The sequence below is a fragment of a genome, unplaced genomic scaffold (genome assembly GCF_019419815.1).
Source record: "Pyrus x bretschneideri cultivar Hongxiangsu unplaced genomic scaffold, Pyrus_bretschneideri_v1 Contig1, whole genome shotgun sequence".
NCBI lineage: Eukaryota > Viridiplantae > Streptophyta > Magnoliopsida > Rosales > Rosaceae > Pyrus > Pyrus x bretschneideri.
The window spans coordinates 16361915-16381512 of record NW_025999390.1 but is presented as its reverse complement, the minus strand read 5'-3'; the positions used below and the strand labels follow the sequence as shown (position 1 = coordinate 16381512).

The window sequence follows — 19598 nt, the reverse complement described above, 5'->3', positions numbered from 1 at the left end:
GTCCGCACGAGCATAAAAGGCGACAACAAACGCTCCTTGCCTGCACGAGCTGAAACTGCAAACGGCACCAAACGCTCCTGGCCCGCAAGAGCATAAACTGTGTACGGCAAAATCATCATCAAAACCATCACTCATTTGAACTACGTTATGACTTAATCTCTTCTTTGGAAGAGTACGTAGGCAACTTGAAACTTCAAAACTTCAAGTACAGTCACATCAAAATAAATAAATAAATGTTTCATTAAAGAAAGTCAATTTTATTACAAAAGAAAAGAAAAAAAAAATACATATGTTACTATGTATTAAAAAAATATATATATATTCTCTACTCAAAAAATAAAATAAAATATAAAAAAATATAAAAAAATATAAAAAAAATAATAAAAAATAATAATAATAAAAAAATAAAAAAAATAAAAAAATTATACATGTTAAAGTGGGTTTGCCTACACTTAAGACCCATGCCAACTCAAAGAAACAGAAGTTGAAGTCCACAAAAAGGAGCAGCCAAATCCAGGCCCAGTGCCATCATCATCCCCAGCTCGCTCGAGCAGCCGGATTCCACTAGCCCAAATCCAGGCCCGGCTCTCTCTCTTTCTCTTTGCTTCGGCGCAGCCCTCGCCTCCTTCTCTCTCTCTAGCTTCAAGCCTCCCTCTCTGCTCTCTCTCCTCAGATCTCACAGAACGCCACATCTAGGAATGAACAATAACAACAGCACTGAACAACCGCCGTTTCGATCCCATCCCGTCGCGAAAAATGGCGACAAGTTTCCTCGTGTTTCGAGCAGTCCGTCGCTGAAGGCGCTCGAATCTCAAACGAATATGCAGGAAATGATGAGTGCTCTGCTGCAGGATAGGAGTGAGTTCCCCATTTCCCGAGAGGAATCGACGATTTCTGAGCAGAATCCAAATGGGGAGACCAATTCCATGGATTTGAATTCTAGGAAAAGAAAATCAGTTTCCAAGGGAAAAGCAAAGGATCCTCCTCCTCTATCTTCTTCTCGGTCGTCCGCTTGGCCGTAATGTCACTCAACAGCAGCACCACCAGCAGCAATGGATGCACCAGCAGCAATGGATGGCCATGCAGTACCCGGCGGCGGCGATGGCGATGATGTAGCAGCAGATGATGGTGTACCCGCAGCATTACATGCCTTACGGGGCGGCTCCTCATCATCCTCACCACAATCTGTACCAGCAGCAGTCGCAGGCTGTGGCGTATCAACAGCAACAGCAGCCGCCGAAGCAGCAGCAGTCGCCGCCACCACAATTCCGTCGGAAGCAGCGCTGGTTTGAGCGGGAACGAGAGGCTTCCCGGGTCCGTTTTGCTCGCCAGGGAAAGGCTGCTGAAGAGGCTGAGAGGGATGCCTCCTTCAGAAACCAGGCGGCATAGAGCATTGCATCTTTACAGAGATGGGCTACTGCATGTTGATGACTTGAGTCCCCTTGTAAGGGATTGGGACGCTGAAATCTTGACAAGTCAGCCAGCCACTGCCTATTCTTCGACTAACTTGGGCTCCCAAATTGAAAGGCTACATCTCTTGCAAGAAGCGAACAAGAAGCCTCCAGGTCTTAGTCAAGAGGTTCTTGATTGTTTGAGCACTGATATTTTCAGCAGCGCAGAAGTGGGTGTTGACGGCTTGGTGTTAAAGGCTTCCGGAGATTGTAGTATTTGCCTGGAGAGTTTTACCGATGGAGATTAGCTTATTTGCTTGCCTTGTGAACATAGATTCCATGCTGCCTGCTTGAGTCCCTGGGCTCTTATTCGAGGAGACTGCCCATACTGTCGGAGAGTTATAGTTGTAGATGGTCAAAATGCTAAAATGACTACATAGTTTCCATTGAGATGTTTTATTGCCTTGTGCTCGTGTTATAGGAAAAGTTTTGAAACTCGACTGCCAAATTATGGCGATGCTTTCAAATTAGGTGCGATGCATCATAGTTTTGTTTGGCTTGTATACTGGTGGATGCTTATAATCTGTGTTATGTAACCCTACAGCAGTTGTAAGGCATGTGAAATGGTCAGCTGAAAAAAAAAAAAAAGATAACAAGATCACGAAGGAAGAGGAAAGAGAAATGGCTGGTAGTGCTTGACGTAGTTCTCTATGCCGTTTACATGCTTAGCATCTTCGACATCTACTTCAAGTCCTTCATTGTCCACAGCATGGATCCCGTCACCTTTCGCTTCTCAAGTCACCTTCTCCTCTCGCCAACAACAGCTCATCACCTAGCGCCGCTGCAATTCCTCCACTTCAGGCTTGACGCCTTGCACTACCTCGAGCTCGTCATTCTGGCCACCATGATCAAAATCAACGAAGAGCTTCATTGACCGCTGTTAAACGACTAGCCGGTCTTCAAACTCGACGCTTTACATTCTACCTCAATATCTGGCTGCTTCTGCACCTCCGCCATGGCTGCTGCCTTTGAATGTGATCAACAAAATCAAAGTTTGTCAACTCACACCCAAAGATCTCATCCGTCTGCTTGCCTCTGCTGCTGCCTTTGAATGTGATTGACAAAATCAAAGTTTGTCAACTCACACCCAAAGATCTCCTCCGTCTTCTCTCGGACTCGGCCTGGGTTTTCACCCACGAACTCAGCCTTGCAGATGGCCATATAAAGAAAAAAAAAATGATGATGCGGGGAAGCATCTTTCAAAAGAATAATTAAAAAAATAAATAAATAAAAAAAAAAGTAGCAATGATGATGTTGGGAAGCATCTTTCAAAGACAGCACCAGCTGCCAATTGTTTAAATTAGCAAATTGGAAGATGCAAGGCAGTGAGCAAATGCAGTGGCCTATATGCGTGTGTATGTGTACAAGATTGTGGACATATTTGTTATATACAAGTTGTAATTTTGTAGAATTTGAAACTCACACGGTGCCAGGCGCACCGAGAGCAATTATATTAAAAAAAAAAAAAAAAAAAAAAAAAAACACATCTTGGTGATGTACATGTTTTCTCTGTATTTAGCACAATACACTAAATAAAACAAAGCATGTTCATTGATTTTATAGAAATTACAAGTGCGAAAAAAAAAAAAAAAATGTATCTAACAAAGAAAGAGAAAGATGGAGCCTTCACGAAGGTTGTTTACGTGAAACCCCACTACGTGGCAACACTCTAGGAGCGGGAGGCATCGGAGCGAGAAGCACCGAAGATAGATCATTCGAGGCCCCAATACTTGGTGGAACGCTAGATGACGCAGGAAAAAGGTGCCTCTGGAAGAAAGACGCAAGCCTTTGACGGTCACTTTGAATTTGACCTTGAGATTCTAGCATCTCATCAAGCTTCCTCTTCATGCCTGTCGAGTAATTATTGGCAAGCACGTGCAAACTTCTATTCTCGTGTTTAAGCTGTTTGATCTCTTGCTTGAGATTCTCCACCTCTGCCATCAATGATTCAACCTGACGGGATCGAGCCAGTAGGCGTTGGCCCATGTTGGACACAGAGCCCGCACACTGAACACTGAGAGCTTGGGATTCTTGAACGGCCAACTCATCGGACCGTTCTGAAAGCAGCTGACTATCTTTAGGAGTGAGGAGGTTCCGAGCTACTATCGTAGCTGTTGTTGCATCCGTCATCACAGAATCTTCACCTGTAAGAGGGCCGTTAGGAGATAAGAAAGACGGGCACCATACATTACCTTGACGCGGTGCGACCGGATCACTACTAAGACTCAAATCTAAGCAGATGTTAGATGGGTTAGATGCGTTAGCCATTTTTCAAGAAGTTAAAAGAGAAGGGTTGGATGGAGTAAAATCTCAACGGGCCGGAGACGATGTTCACAAATGGGCAATCTTCAAAGTGTGCATATTAGAGGTGATCGATCACCTCTATTAAAGGAGAGGCGACACAATCACCAATTCAGAATTGAAGAGACACCACGTTTCAAAGCCGGATTTTCTGGCGTAAAGATCGCCAGCTCTTCAGACGCAATCCCGGCTTTTCAGAAAGCGTGTGTAACTTTGTCAAAAGCTCCCGGCTTTTCAGAAGACGCGTGGAAGGTGAGAAAGCAGCTGCACACTTTTGCCGACAAACGTGGGTGACAAAGCCGAAAGCTCCCGGCTTTCCAGAAAGCGAGTGCAACTTTGTCAAAAGCTCCCGGCTTTCCAGAAAGCGCGTGCCACTTTGTCAAAAGCTCCCGGCTTTTCAGAAGACGCGTGGAGGACATTGCCGCATCCGCACTGCCACTTGCCATTACAATTCATATATACATCAACATTCATGGCAAGGCATAGACCCACAAACGCATAACTTTCCTTCTCGGCCGAAAATGTAAGCTGCAACCAACCCTCTCAAACATGCTCAGTTTTCTTCTTCTCTTGAGAACACATTTTCAACCATGGATGTATCCCCCAAAGAAGATACCAGATGCCTGGAGTACAGATGAGGCAGGAGGAAACGGTAGATCGAAGCATGTGGAGGCAAGCACAACAAATATATGTGCTGATTCATTCGCTGCTTCTTCAAAAGCAAAAGTATCTCATATCATCAAGGGCGAAAGCAAAGGTATCTCATATCATGCTTTTTCCCTATCTTTTCCTTTGCTCTTGTTCTCACCTGCCAAGACAAGGACAGAGAAAGCAATATGTCGGAACCTCCACTCAAACTTGCGCTGCCACCAAGAAGTGATGGTCCATTCAAATGCAAGGTTTGCATTCCACTCCTGTATCAGAAGACAAATACTACAAGAGAAGATGCCAAACCTGCATAAGGAAATACCACTTCTGCAAAGGGAGCAAGTAAGGCAAGTGAAAATGATACATCGAAGCATGTGGAGACAAGCACAACAAATAAATATGCTGATTCATTCGCTGCTTCTTCAAAAGCAAAGGTATCTCATATCATGCTTCCTCCATGTTCTTTCCTTTGTCCTTGTTCTTACTCGCATGGCAAAGTGCAAAGAGCAATCAGCCGGCACTCGGAGTCAGTCTTCCGATCTGGAACCGATTACCTGGAATCTATTCCCTGGTTGCTTACCTAGCGTTGCTCTCGAGTAGTCATCTTCAACGGTTGATACACTTCCAGAGAAGGGACCACATCTGCTCGGAGAAAGACGAGTGACAATGAAAAATCAATCTTTCTATTTCGTACTCTTCAGTACGAATTAGAAAGATTGAATAAAGAAACAGAAAAAAGGAGTAAGCTCAGACCTTCGGGGGAGACCAAAAGAATCCTGCTGCCCAGTTCAAGAGTAGCACAAAGGAAAATCAACGAGTGGAGGAGACCAAAAGAATCCTGCACCCAGTTCAAGAGTAAGCCTGCGGAAAATCAACGATTGGAGGAAACCAGAAAATCTTCCAGTCGAACTCAAGATCAAGCCTCGATGGCCCTTGAAGAAATTTCCAGCCCAATTCAAGATCAAGCCTCGACGGCCCTTGGGTTGACATCTACATTAAGAAACTTCAAAACGCATCTTCTACACGTGACAAGCACATGTCTACGACGCGCCTTGAAGTGGGGGCATTTGTAGACATCAAAATTTCGGTGAAATGAACGTTGACCAATAATTAAAATTTCAACGCTCACGTGTCACATAAATTTTACATGTAGCGTGTGACTCAACGAAAAATCGAAATAAATTGGAAAAGTCATCAAATATGACACGTGTCAATACCTGGCAGAAATGATTTATTTCATCTGATTATTTAAATCCAAAAATCAAGTTTTGGAATTCTATAAATAGGAAGCCAAGACATTCATTTTAAAAGAGAAGAAAGGAAGAAAGAAGGGAAGAAAGGAAGGGAAATTGATATCACACCAAAACCTTGAAGCTTTGAAACTCTAAAGCTCTCAAGCAAATCCCGAAGGATAAAAAAAAGCTCTCTTCGTTCTTCGTTAAGTCTTCCTTCAAGATCAAGCCCCGACGGCCCTTGAAGAAATCCGCACAACCATTCTTCAAGATCAAGCTCCAACGGCCTTTGAAGAACTTCCACCAACTCAAGATCAAGCCCCGACGGCCCTTGAGGAAAGTGTTCATCGTTCATCATCCGTTCATCCTAAGATCAAGCCCCAATGGCCCTTTGGATCAACAACCTCAACAAATCCACACATCCAATCGTTCTTCAAGATTAAGCCCAAAAGCCCTTGAAGATCCGCTCATCCATCAACCTTCAAGATCAAGCCCCAACGGCCCTTGAAGAACTTCCACCAACTTAAGATCAAGCCCCGACGGCCCTTGAGGAAAGTGTTCATCGTTCATCATCCGTTCATCCTAAGATCAAGCCCCAACGGCCATTTGGATCAACAACCTCAACAAATCCACACATCCAATCGTTCTTCAAGATTAAGCCCAAAAGCCCTACGAAACAAAACAATGTGATATTTTGCACCCGCTTCGCTCCTGTCCTTAACAAGGGTTATCTCTCAAACTTTTGCCTATTTATAACACAAGGTTAATTTATGTTGAAGAAAAATCTCATAATAATAGTATTGAGCCATGATTTTAAATTTTTGTTTGAAATTAATGTTAACTTTATTGTTAATCTCGTAACAATTTTTGTTTCTATGATATAATTATTTTAATACTAAATTTTTCATACATATTAACGATCTACCAGTCTTGTTTGATTAAAATTTTCCATGCCAATACAAAAAAGGAACCTTTAATTTTCTCTCATTATTATATTGCTATATTTTTTTTGTCTAACTTTTTTTTATATGATTTAAAGGCCCCCTGATTTGAATTTCTAGCTCCGCCACCGCAAATTTCCGTTAAGTGGCGTCATGCGAACGGCATGTGACATAGTTTCACGGACATACTTGGAATTCGACTCGAGAAAACAATAAGATTCAAGAGAATTTTATCCATATAGTTTGGGAGAGAAGGGCCAAGTGATGAAGTTCTCTTAAATTAAAAGTATGATAGTTCATGGGGCTTTATGCACTCGAAAGTATGTCACTCACTTAACGTAAATTTGGATGAAATTCTCTTAAATTGAATGGCCAAGTGATGATTCACAACCTTTTTCTAGTTAAGGGGGTGATTAGCTGAATAAATAGTTTTAGGGGGTAATCAGCAACCTTGTGATAATGGCAGTTTACCCAAATAAGCTAGAACTAAAACATCCCAAGAAAAAGCGATTCCTAAGTGAATATTTCATTGTTCTTCCAGCTACTCGTATCTGCCTTGATTTTCTTTTGGAGTGCTTCCAGTAGCTATGGTAATGATTGAAGATGATTGGTAATGATTGAAGATGATTGGCTGATGTCGGAAAAGAATTGGCGCGAGAGGTTGAGGTGCATGTTTAGCGGACGAGAGTGCATGGACTTTCGTTAGTGTTGTGTTGGTAAGGCTTGAGTTTTAGAAGAGGAGATTTTTGGTGGTGGATGAGGTTTTCGCTATGGTGGTTGGAAATGGAATTCCAAAGAGTACGACAGTCGAAAGCATGATGCTGGATTTGTGCAAGTGGCTCTAATGTGTTTCCTATGTCAATTTTCAATTTGAAAGAAAAATTGACATATGATACGTATTACTGAGTGGTTTGAAAAATCAACGATTTATATCTTGCATAAATTTAATGAATTTTACAATAGTTTATTTTTTTTGAACAAACGATATTATTTATATTAAGGGGTATGAGGATGTAGCCTCATAATGAACTAACAATAATGTGATTCAACTTTACTTTTGACGAGAATCAAACATAATAAATTTTACTATAGTTAAATCTTGCATAAAAGTCTGCATTAAGTGAGACCTAGCACTGTAGCTGAAATTGTAAAAAACATGAGAACACTGCCGAAAAGCGAAATCTTTTGCACTTAAAAAATAAAAAGAATAAAAAAAGCTAATGATGCGGAGTTTAAATCTTATGCGCCTATTACATTTTTTTTAAGCTCTATCTCCAAAGTAAACGTTAAATTCAAAACATCAAATTTCAGTTTGATTATTGATTTGATAATTTGATATATTATTAATATTTTCTTTCCATCCGATATACCAAAAATTATCGCTTCATTTATGTTTTCTTTTTAAGTTAATAAAAGTTAGGTTGTTGTTGTTTAAAAATAATAAAATAATACTTAAATATGCTAGCATTCTAAGCAAGCTAAGTGGAATGTCTTTGAAAATAGCAAAAATCGAATTTCAAAACAGCTCTGAATTTAATATCTTTTTGTTCATGTCAGTTTAACCTTATTTTTTGTGTCATGTTTAATATCTTGATTAAAGTAAATAATACATCATTTATTACTATTATATGTTCATGTGATATTTTTGACATCTTTTTTTTAAATGTTTATTGATTGTCTAAGAGTCAATCTCACGGATACACCACACCACATGAGATTTGGTGGCGGTGACGTGGCTCCTAAATCCAAACTTCGCTTGAAATTGCAGATTTACCAACCACCGCGGAACGCGCGACATTTTGGCTCAGTATTTGCTTCCAGAAACCGTCCCTGAGAGCACCGATCAAGTAAATACTAAGTTCTCATTGGTCATCCTCAACTCAGTTGCATAACTCGGACGCTTCGAAATGCCGGCCGGTAATAAAAACTCCCGAGTTTTCTGTATCGGAACCGTCGATACGAAGCTCGACGAGCTCCGATTCCTCGCCGAGTCGGTTCGATCCCATCTCAACGCCTTCTCCACAGCTTCCTCACTGACGGTAAATCCTTCTACTTCTCGCCGTTTATTTATTTATTTTTTAAATCTGATACAGAATCTCAATGTCCTATACCGAAACGGCAGGTCAAAGTATCGGTAGTGGACGTATCGGCGAGTCGGACCGAGACCGATAGAAATCCAACCGATTTCGAATTCGTTTCAAGGAAGGAGATTCTCAGTCACAGTTCTGAAGCATCAGCCGATCAAATTCCGGAGGACAGGGGCGAAGCGGTTGCTGTAATGAGCAAAGCGCTCGAGAACTTCCTATCCAAAGCTCAGAACGACGGCATTTTAGCCGGAGCTGTAGGTCTCGGAGGCAGCGGAGGCACGGCACTGATATCCTCCGCCCTAAGATCTCTGCCAATCGGAGTACCGAAGCTGATCTTATCGACCGTCGCGAGCGGGTGGACCGATCACTATGTGGGGACTTCGGACCTGGTGTTGTACCCGTCAATTGTCGATGTCTGTGGGATTAATAGCGTGAGCAGGGTCGTATTGAGCAATGCTGCTGCTGCGTTCTGTGGGATGGTGGTTGGGGGAGTTGGGAGGGGCGGAGATTCAGGCGGTGGCGGTGGAGGGGTGGAGAAACCGACGGTGGGGCTGACCATGTTTGGGGTGACGACTCAGTGTGTGAATGGGGTTAAAGAGAGATTGGAGAAGCAGGGGTATGAGACATTGGTTTTTCATGCCACTGGGGTTGGAGGGAGAGCCATGGAGTCTCTGGTTAGAGGTGGATTCATAAAGGTAATACCTTTTGTTGGAAATTTATTCGTTTGTATGTGTTGGTATGTTAAATTTGAAGATTTATCAATTTGTTTGAGTAGAATTTTCGGAATGGATATATAAAAATGTGAACTTGGTCAGCTTTTATCAACGAGAGCGCTTTACAGAACAAGGGAATTTTGATTGTTTGATTGTTGAAGCTCGAGATATGATTTGTTTCGCATAGTTTTAATGTAAATACTTGAAAAGATGTAGGTATTTCAGAGCTCATTTCGAAGCGTAGGCCTACTCTTTCTTATTAATATAATACAATTTCATCTCATTTAACTATCGACAGGTATATGCATTGTTTTGTTTCCGCCGCAGTTTGCTACATGCGAAGTCCAAACCTTTATGTAATTTCATTTCATTTAACCTTAGTATTGCGTTTGTCTTTTTGTGTAAGTTTTGTTTATATGGAAGGTTTCCTTGTTTTACTTAGGGGGTTTTGGATATCACAACAACAGAGGTTGCAGACCATGTGGTAGGGGGTGTCATGGCTTGCGATGCTTCCCGCTTTGATGCCATCATAGAGAAAAAGATTCCTTTAGTACTAAGTGTTGGAGCTTTGGATATGGTAAATTTTGGAGCTAAGGATACCATACCATCCAATTTTCAACACAGAAAGATTCATGAACATAATAAGCAGGTAATAACTGATAAGTCTCTAAACATAATATGACGCTCAAAAGGGTTGTCTGTGTGTGGATAACATGGAAACAATACTCGTCATTTTCAGGTTTCACTCATGAGAACCACTGTAGATGAGAACAAGAAATTTGCTGGTTTTATAGCAGATAAGTTGAACAAATCATCATCAAAGGTGGTTGTTTGCCTACCACAAAAGGGTATCTCTGCTTTGGATGCACCGGGGCAGCCTTTCCATGATCCAGAGGTCAATGCTTCGCTGATTAATGAACTACAGAGGCTGGTCCAGACAAATGAAGATCGGAAGGTACAATTATTTCCCATTGAATGGTGTATTTATTTCAATGCTCGAACTGTCTCTAGTTGCTTTGGTTTCATGCGCAAGACCAACATTACTATTGAAAATAGTGCATGTTTTTAATAGGTAAGGGTGTACCCTCATCATATAAATGATCCTGAGTTTGCAAATGCATTGGTGGACTCATTTTTAGAGATTAGTACAAAGAGTTCTATCCAGTCTACTCCACCGCAAGTTCATGAATCAAACCAACAAGTTCATGAAAGTTCTGTTTCGAAGATAAATTTGTCAAGCTCTGAGACCGTTCCACGTAACCTGAGTGATTTCCCAGATGCAAGACCAGGTTGTAGTTTGAACTGTGTTCATTTTCTTGGAGTAAATTAGAATCATATTAATAGGAATTCAATTACATTGAATGATTTGGAGAAGGATTTAACGATTGAATATTAGAGCAACTTTTCTCAATGAATAGAGCTGCAGATTTGTTTTATGTCATTATTGGATTCAGATCTAACCAGTAATGCGTTACTTCTGTGACAGAAACTCTGGAAAGAACTAGGGTGGTGTTGCAGCAACTCAAAGATCAAATAAATAGAGGAATTCCAATTATAGGGGCAGGTGCAGGGACAGGCATATCTGCAAAGTTTGAGGAAGCTGGTGGTGTTGATCTGATAGTGGTGTACAATTCAGGGCGCTTTCGCATGGCAGGAAGAGGTTCATTGGCAGGCTTATTGCCGTTTGCTGATGCAAATGCTGTAGTACTTGACATGGCCAATGAAGTTTTGCCAGTAAGTTTCAACCGCTCTATAGTATAAAACTTTATAAGAGATCTTCAGTTCTTTACTGAAAGACTGACAATTCAAATTAGTAGTGCAATACCTTACCCGTTCCTATGTCCCTTTTAAAACACTTTTTGCTGATGTGGAGCTGATGATAATGATAGGTGGTGAAGAAGGTACCTGTTCTTGCTGGGGTGTGTGGCACCGATCCTTTTCGCCGAATGGATTTCTTTTTAAGGCAGGTGGAGTCAATTGGATTCTCTGGGGTCCAAAATTTTCCAACAGTTGGACTCTTTGATGGTAATTTTAGACAAAATCTTGAAGAAACTGGAATGGGATACCGGTAGGTATTAAACAGAGATTTTTTTTTAAAGACTAATATTATAATTTATTGCATTCTGCACATTAACTTTTTCTTAATGGAATGATTAGATTGGAGGTTGAGATGATCGAAAAAGCACATAAGATGGGGCTCTTGACAACCCCATATGCTTTCAATCAAGATGAAGCTGTGCAAATGGCAAAAGCTGGTGCTGATATCATTGTGGCTCATATGGGACTCACCACATCCGGCTCTATAGGGGCAAAGACGGCTGTTTCACTGGATGAAAGTGTAGATCGTGTACAAAATATTGCAGATGCTGCAAGTAGGATCAATCCCAACGCCATTGTGCTTTGCCATGGTGGTATGTGCTCATGAGCTTTTCATTTCTTGTTACCAAGTTTTCTTTTTATCATATTAATGAACATGAAGATCGTTTGGTGCAATTTGCAGGTCCAATCTCGGGTCCAAGAGAGGCAAAATTTATACTAAAGAACACCAAGGGAGTTCATGGGTTTTATGGGGCGTCAAGCGTGGAGAGGCTACCTGTTGAACAGGCTATCACCTCCACGGTCCAACAGTACAAATCGATTTCCATCAACTGAAGTTTGATCTGCTTGTTTTTGGTAAGCACAGATGCTTCGTGTTGTGCTTGTATCCCTATTATATTTGCTTGGTTACATTATATAAAAAGGAAACTTGCGTTGATATAAAAGTTGATGTCGCTGTTGCTTTGTAGTGGTTTCTTAGTACCACTTGTAATATTATATCATCTGATCAATAGTAACAATATTTTGGCAAGAATTTGTACTTAAGATTTTGCAAAATGAGTGACAAGCTTCCCGATGTTTTTATTTATTTATTTATTTTATTCCTTTCTTTCTTGCTTCTTCTTCTGTTGGGAAAAAGAAATGGTTTGTTGGATATTGGGCCTTAATACTTAGCCCATAATGTAAATAAGAGGGGACGGAGACCTTTGTTCTATAGAAGAATCTCACCCTCACTTTAGGGGAAGGAAAACCCTAACCTCTCTAGCAATAAGCATCCATGTACAATTTATCCCTCATTTGACATAGTGGAAACTGGATCTATACCAATGTGGATATAATAAACGACGAATTATCGTTGAGTTCTTGTGTGTGAGTGCGATTTACGGTCAGATTTATGTTGTTCCAAAGTCCACTAATTTTGTGCATCAACATGCTTCATTAACACAACAAAAGAAACGCTTCATTAACACAACAAAAGAAACGCTTCATTAACACAACAAAACTAGCGGAACAAGCAGCAATAGTATGAGACTAAATCCACAAAGTAGCAACAGTAGGTGCTACAAAACACAAATAATATGTTCTTGCACAAGGAGCAGCCTTAGCAGCCGGCGCTAGCCACGGGGTAGTGACTGTCCACACAAATGGCAAGTTACCGGATTATTGAACCCAAACTTTAAGGCATACGAGGTTCTACTCTCTTACAAGGCCTTCAAGGTAATGGGCAACCCACTGGCTAACCTTGGAACGAATGACATCTTTTCCATGCTAGGATCCCAATCTTGTATTGTCCAGCTACACAATAAGGGGAAAGAGTTTAAGATTTATCAATAAGATGCCCACACTCCACAGAGTGTAGGCGAGCTTTTACCGTTGCTCAAAAGCGAGTCCCAAAACGAACGGCCATAAATTGCACATACACGCATGGGCACTAGCAGTAATGTTGCTCATACAAGACAAGAAAAAAATCAAATGATGGCACTGCAAATTCTCACTCACCTGTATCCACTTACTACACGGTATAAAAACATCATAATTGTCGCCTTGGCCATATTGGTTCCTAGGCTTGACCTGGTTCCTGACCCAAATGGTGTATAGCTATACGGCTTTTGCATTTCCTGGAGAAAATTGACACAGTCGATGTCAATACCTTGGCAACCATGAAATATAAAGTGTTTGAAATTGCAGTTATGGGTTAGGCCAGTTTGCTGAGGCAGTGAGCATGCCCAGTTTCAACCATGTTTAGATCCTCTTCTCCGCAGATTTAAGTGGTTCAGAATAGTTCTGTGTATAAAAGAAGTTAAAAGAAAAACGAAGTGTTTGGGTAGAGAGACGGGTACATCAAATCTAGATGGGTTGAACTGCATCGGGTCCAGAAGTAGTTTTGGATTCACGTGTATGCAAGTCATGTCAATATTCACCCGCCACCCTTTCTTTATTTCAAAACCTGCAATTGCATTGTGATGAATTGAGATTAAGCAAGTTTTTGTTAAGAGAAATATTGAAAAAGTGACGGAAAGCATTTCCGCTGTAGTGCTAGCTGTGGTAACTGGTAACTCATGGCTTTGAACATCTATAAACAGAAGAAATATTTGTATGTGCCGGTTATTATAACTTCTCTAGGTTAAGTTTATTGTGTCTTACCTTCTATAGTGCAGTCATGGGTAGCTTCGCGAGTAGTCCACATAACAACATTTCCCAACCTCAATGTCTCTTTCATAACCTGGAGAAAAAAAACATATAGACCACTAAAGATGTCAATGCATTTGTATGCAAGATGTCTCCGCTATCAGTTTAATTCTGGTGAAAAGCTGCATTATTAAAGATCACTTTTCTACGTCGAATTTAACAATCGAAATTTGCTAGGGTGTGGTGCTAACCTTGAGACAGTAGGGCATGTTTTTAATATCCTCATATGTAGCTGAGGCTCCTTCTGGCCTAGCTCTGGCTATTGCCAACTGTTCCTCCTGTATGTTCATATATTCTTTCTTATCTATCTCAACGATACTGAAATTGCTACCGCGATTTATATGATATGAAGATACACTTCGGAATTCCTTACTCTGAGTCTGTCCAAGACTTCTCTGTTCTCGCCAAGAAACTTAAGGCTCCACATCATTGCAGCTGAAGAGGTGGCCTGGCCTCCAATTATCAATGTCAATAGGCTGTCCATAATCTCCGAATCTGTCAGCTTTTCATTGTCAGGGCATGAATCTCTTTCTATCATCGACTGCAGGAAGCCATCTGAATACTCCTTTCCGCTTCTCCGCTTGGCGATCATGTCTTTAAAGGCTTTCATAACACGCCCTTGTGCCGGCTTTGACTGTTGGAAAACTAGTAGTATATAATATTAACAAGTTTCCTATATTTACTAACAGGTGTTAACATGATACCTGAGGCAGCCATTGCAGAACAAGAAATAAAAGCATATCTTCTACTCGTTGAAAGACTTAATGTTCTTAAGGTGATAGAAACCAATAAGGCAGAACCTTTCTTTATGAGCAGGGAGTCCTTATATAGATTAACATTCACCAACTTCCCTCTATCATGGAGAGTTGGTTTTTGTCAGTTAACAACAGTTTCATCAAATAGTGGGATGTAAGTTATCTCCACAATTGTTATCCATATTTCCTTAATAGGAAGCAGTTTTTCCACGTTTGCAACTTAAATCAAATTGTATTGTTATCAAATACATTTTGTCCTTCACCAAATGAAAGTTTAGCCCAATTAAGTTTCTAACATTCTCCCACTTGGACGTAAACTAATCATTTCATCGAAATGTTATCACAATTACAATATTGACTCCTTAGTGATCACAACCAATTACACATAACTTGCTTCCCCACATCTACCAGTATTAGCTCAAATGTCGAATTCTACAAAATCATGTGCAGCTCATCGGCACATGCACTCTCTGTCATTTGAATCTAATCTATATGATGTCAAACTTTCAATGAACTTGACGTTCATTTTTCTATGAATCAATTCAATCAACTTTATGGATCATCTTTGGATGATCATAGTTCCCTTTATTGAATTGAAAATCATATACTACTTGTGTTATGTAAGTTATATAACTCATAATAGTCATAAATATTCAGCACATATATATTTATTACTGCAACTCAGTCTTAAACCATCACTTCATAATTGTAATGGCATACTGATAATCATGCAAATACATATAAATATAGATTCATACATGCATTTTATATAAGGGTTTCTTACTCCCACATTTTAGTAGATTCCAGAGATTTGTGCACACCCATCTTCATGATATGTTCTTTGAATACTCCCACTGCTAAGGGTTTTGTTAATGGATTAGCTATCATAGACTTTGTCTCAATATGCTTGATCACAACCTCACCCTTTCTCACATGTTCCTTGACTGACAAATATTTGATGTCCATTAGTCTTGTAGCTTCTGACTTCTTATTATTTTTAGAGAAGAAAACAGCTGCCTTATTGTCACAATATAACACCAATGGCCTTGAAATTGAATCCACAATTCCCATGAACTTGATTAAATTCTTCAGCCACAATCCCCTCGTTGTGGCTTCAAAACAAGCTATAAATTCAGCTTCCATAGTTGATGTAGCCAAGGCCTTTTGTTTTGCACTTCTCCACGATACTGCAGCTCCAGCTAGGAAATACAAATATCCACTGGTTGATCTTCTGTCATCTATACAACCTGCAAAATCTGCATCAGTGTAGCCAACCAGTTCCAAGTTCTCCACTTTCTTATATACAAGCATGAATGACTGCAAGTATCTTAATACTTTCTTCATTGCAGCCCAGTGTTGTTCACCTGGATTAGATTGATACCTTCCCAGCACACTTATTGCAAAAGCCAAATCCAGTTTCGTACAAACCTATGCATACATTAAACTCCCAACTAATGATGCATAAGGTTTGTTAATCATGCTTTGTTTTTCTAAGTCATTTCTCGGGCACTGGGACTTATTCAATCTATCTCCCTTCCCCATTGGCACTTCTCCATTTAAACAGCTTTGCATATTGAACCGATGCAATACCTTCTCTATATATGATCTTTATGAGAGTCCTAACAAACCCTTTGATTTGTCTCTAATTATCTCAATCCCCAACACATATGACGCATTTCCCATGTTTTTCATCCCAAAGGTATTGGACAACAATTTCTTAGTTTCATGTAAGAGGTTGATATCGTTGCTAGCTAATAAAATATCATACAAAACAAGAAATATAAATTTCGAACCACATTCCTTGAGATATATGCAATCATCTATTTTATTCTCATTGAAGCCAAGAGACATGATTTTCTCATCAAATTTCATAAACCATTGCCTGAAAGCTTGTTTCAAACCATATATAGACTTTCTCAACTTGTATACCATATTTTCTTCCTCCAAATCACCATTCAAGAAGGTTGTCTTTACATCCATTTGATGAAGCTCCAGATCATAACGAGCCACCAGTGCAAGAATTACCCAAAGTGAGTCATTTGTTGAAACGGGTGAAAAGGTTTATGTATAATCCACCCCTTCAGTTTGTGTGTAACCCTTTGCAACCAACCTTGCCTTATGTCTTTCAACCTTTCCACGTGAGTCTAGGTTTATGTATAATCCACCCCTTCAGTTTGTGTGTAACCCTTTGCAACCAACCTTGCCTTATGTCTTTCAACCTTTCCACGTGAGTCTTTCTTTGTTTTAAAAACCCACTTATTTCCAATTGGTTTAATATTGGCTGGTGCAGGAACTAAAATCCATACGTGATCTGTTTGCATGGATCTCAATTCTTCATGCATTGCCTCTAACCTATTTTTCACACTTCTACAATAATTATTTTGAATTTTATTAATGTTGCACTCAAATATAAAAATATTATTCATGAGGGTTTGCATGGTTTTAAAAATCTAAACGACAATGTAATCATCATCTACACATGGAGGATGCAACAACAGGCGTATATATATTCTTTCATATTTTTCACACTTGTATATTAATTATTTTGAACTCCCTAAAAATACTATTCATGAGGGTTTGTAGCATTTAAAAAATTCAAACGACTATGTATCCACCCTCAAAACGTATAGAATGCCATCATGAGCGTTTGCATATTTTTTCACATTTTTTCGCACTTATAAATTAATTATTATAATTTTTGGAATGTGTTTGGTATTTTTAAATTACTTTGCTATTTTTATATTTTAATGTGTTTTGTAATGTTTTAATCTCACTTTTAAGAAGATAAAACATTTATAAGTATGACTGTATGAGACAGAATAAAAAAATTTGTTAGGTCGTTGATTGTAAAATTGAAAGTCTGTCTCTTTGCCTATACTAATATATACTTGTTGATTTGAATTTTGGGGAACATGTCAAGTTGTATAATTAGCTTTGTTATGAAATGAAATCATTCGTTATTGATAATTTATTTTTTTTTATTTTTTAAAAACTTTTATAGAATAATAACACTTTAATGCATATTTAATGTACAATATATATTCTATAACTATTGTACATTATAGTAAGCTTTTTTAGTAGTTTAACTTTAAAATCATCAAAATAACTTTCTTTTTAGGAGAACTTTAATGAAAAGCTCCCAGTACTGTTCACTTTAACGAAAAACAACATTTTTACACTAAAAAGTCAATCCTGGTACTATTCACTTTACCTTTTATTTTGTCCTTATCGTTAAAACTCAAAGTGTTCAAGCCAGTTTCATTAGTTTTCCTTTCTTTTTAATGGGTCGAAATGGGTTATCCAAAGGGTTATTGTGTAAAGTTAAGAACCATAATTAATTAAGATCCCGTAGTTAACGGGTGACCCAATAACGACCCAATTAGTTATCGTGTTGTTCTAAAATTCGTTATTTTCGTGTCGTGTTAATGAGTTTTGTCAGAAATTGTCAGGTCTAATTTTAATAAAGAAATACACAATGACAAAATATTCGAGAGGTTTTATTTTTATTTTTGTTTTGATGTTAGGAGCTAGCACCGCTGGTGAGAAAGGCTTCATGCATGTATATTTGGTTTAAACTAACATTGGTAATGAACCTAATTGGTTCCAATAGTGCATTTCATAAACAAATGCACAATGTAATTTTATTTATTTATTTATTGTTGTGGCCTATATTTAACTGACAGGGAGAAAATATGGAGAGAGATATGTTTGTAGGGTTGTGTCGAGAATGTGTTATTTCCCTTACGTAGTGCCTTTATTTATAGTAATAAGGGAGGGAAGAAATCCTTCTCCTCCAAGGAATACAAGTCCTAATAGGGAAAAATAGCTAGAATAAAATCTAATCTAGGATTTACACAATCACACTTAAATAAGAAGTTTATAACACTTCCCATTGAGTATGTAAATACTCAAGTAGATTCGGCATCATGTAAAGTTGAAGAAGTTGACTCGTCGACATTGATTCTGAGAATATGCTAGTCTCAATAAGGTAGGAACTTGCATAAGGAAGTAAGTCTCACAAAAAACCGTATGGCTATGGTAAAAACCCGAGTAGGGACAAAATCCATAGTCTAAAGAAAAATGCATGAGTAATGCAAAGTCAAATGAAACATCATCAAGAATATGATCAACCCAAGGTAGGTGCCTCGTCAAAACCTCATTAGGTAGCACAAACCTAGTGGGAAAAATACTTCTGAAATGTCGCATTCGGTAGTGATTTGGTGAAGAGGTAGCCAGATTGTCTTGTGGACAGATTTGCGTGACATCAGTGCAATGTGCTTGATGTTGTCTTATTTGATGTAACCCTTCTTGAGCTATTCGATGCATGCTGCGTTGTCTTCATAAATTGTTGTCAGGATGTCAACGACGAGGTAAAGAAAACAGGAGCTTTAAATATGGCCCACAACTGCTCTTATCCAAAAGCATTCCTGAGTTGCTTTGTGTAAGGTGAGAATTTCAGCATGGTTAGACGAAGTAGCAACTAAGGTTTGTTTAGTTGACCTCCAATATATTGCGATGCCTCTAATGGTAAAGACATAACCCGTTTGAGAGCACGCCTTGTGCGGATCAGATAAGTATCCTATGTTGGCATAGCCAACAAGGGGAGAATTAACTGGAGATAAGGGGTGTCGCATCACTCGAGGATTTCTAAGGATAGAACAAGCCCAAATCAGTGGTACCCTTAAGGTTTCAAAAGATGTCTTTAACACCAGTTCAGTGTCTGTGTGTTGATGCATTATTATATCTTGCCAAAAGATTAACAGTGAAGGAGATGTCGGGTCTAGTGCATTGAACTAAGTACAATAAAGCGCCTATCGCACTTAGATAAGGAACTTCAAATTCCTAAATCTCTTCATCATCCTCCTTCAAACGAAAGAGATCTCGTTTTGTATCTAATGATCGAACGACCATAAGAGTACTCGAAGGCGTCACTTTATCCTCGTTAAAGCGATACAACACCTTTT

General features: G+C 39.3%; 2 protein-coding genes across 2 annotated transcripts; both read left to right on the top strand.

Moving 5' to 3' along the window:
• Positions 1-698: 698 nt before the first annotated feature.
• On the top strand, positions 699-2263 carry LOC125476159 (pinin-like). The gene is made up of 2 exons (XM_048581933.1): positions 699-1018; positions 1141-2263. Exons 1-2 carry the CDS (start codon positions 699-701, stop codon positions 1697-1699), a joined length of 879 nt encoding a protein of 292 aa, XP_048437890.1. The 3' UTR covers positions 1700-2263.
• A 6040-nt stretch (positions 2264-8303) lies between these two features.
• On the top strand, positions 8304-12282 carry LOC125479618 (toMV susceptible protein tm-1(GCR26)). Its single transcript, XM_048589153.1, has 9 exons — positions 8304-8612; positions 8696-9355; positions 9816-10022; positions 10113-10328; positions 10446-10662; positions 10860-11107; positions 11263-11441; positions 11531-11784; positions 11874-12282. Exons 1-9 carry the CDS (start codon positions 8481-8483, stop codon positions 12023-12025), a joined length of 2265 nt encoding a protein of 754 aa, XP_048445110.1. The 5' UTR covers positions 8304-8480; the 3' UTR covers positions 12026-12282.
• The last annotated feature ends 7316 nt before the right edge of the window (positions 12283-19598 follow it).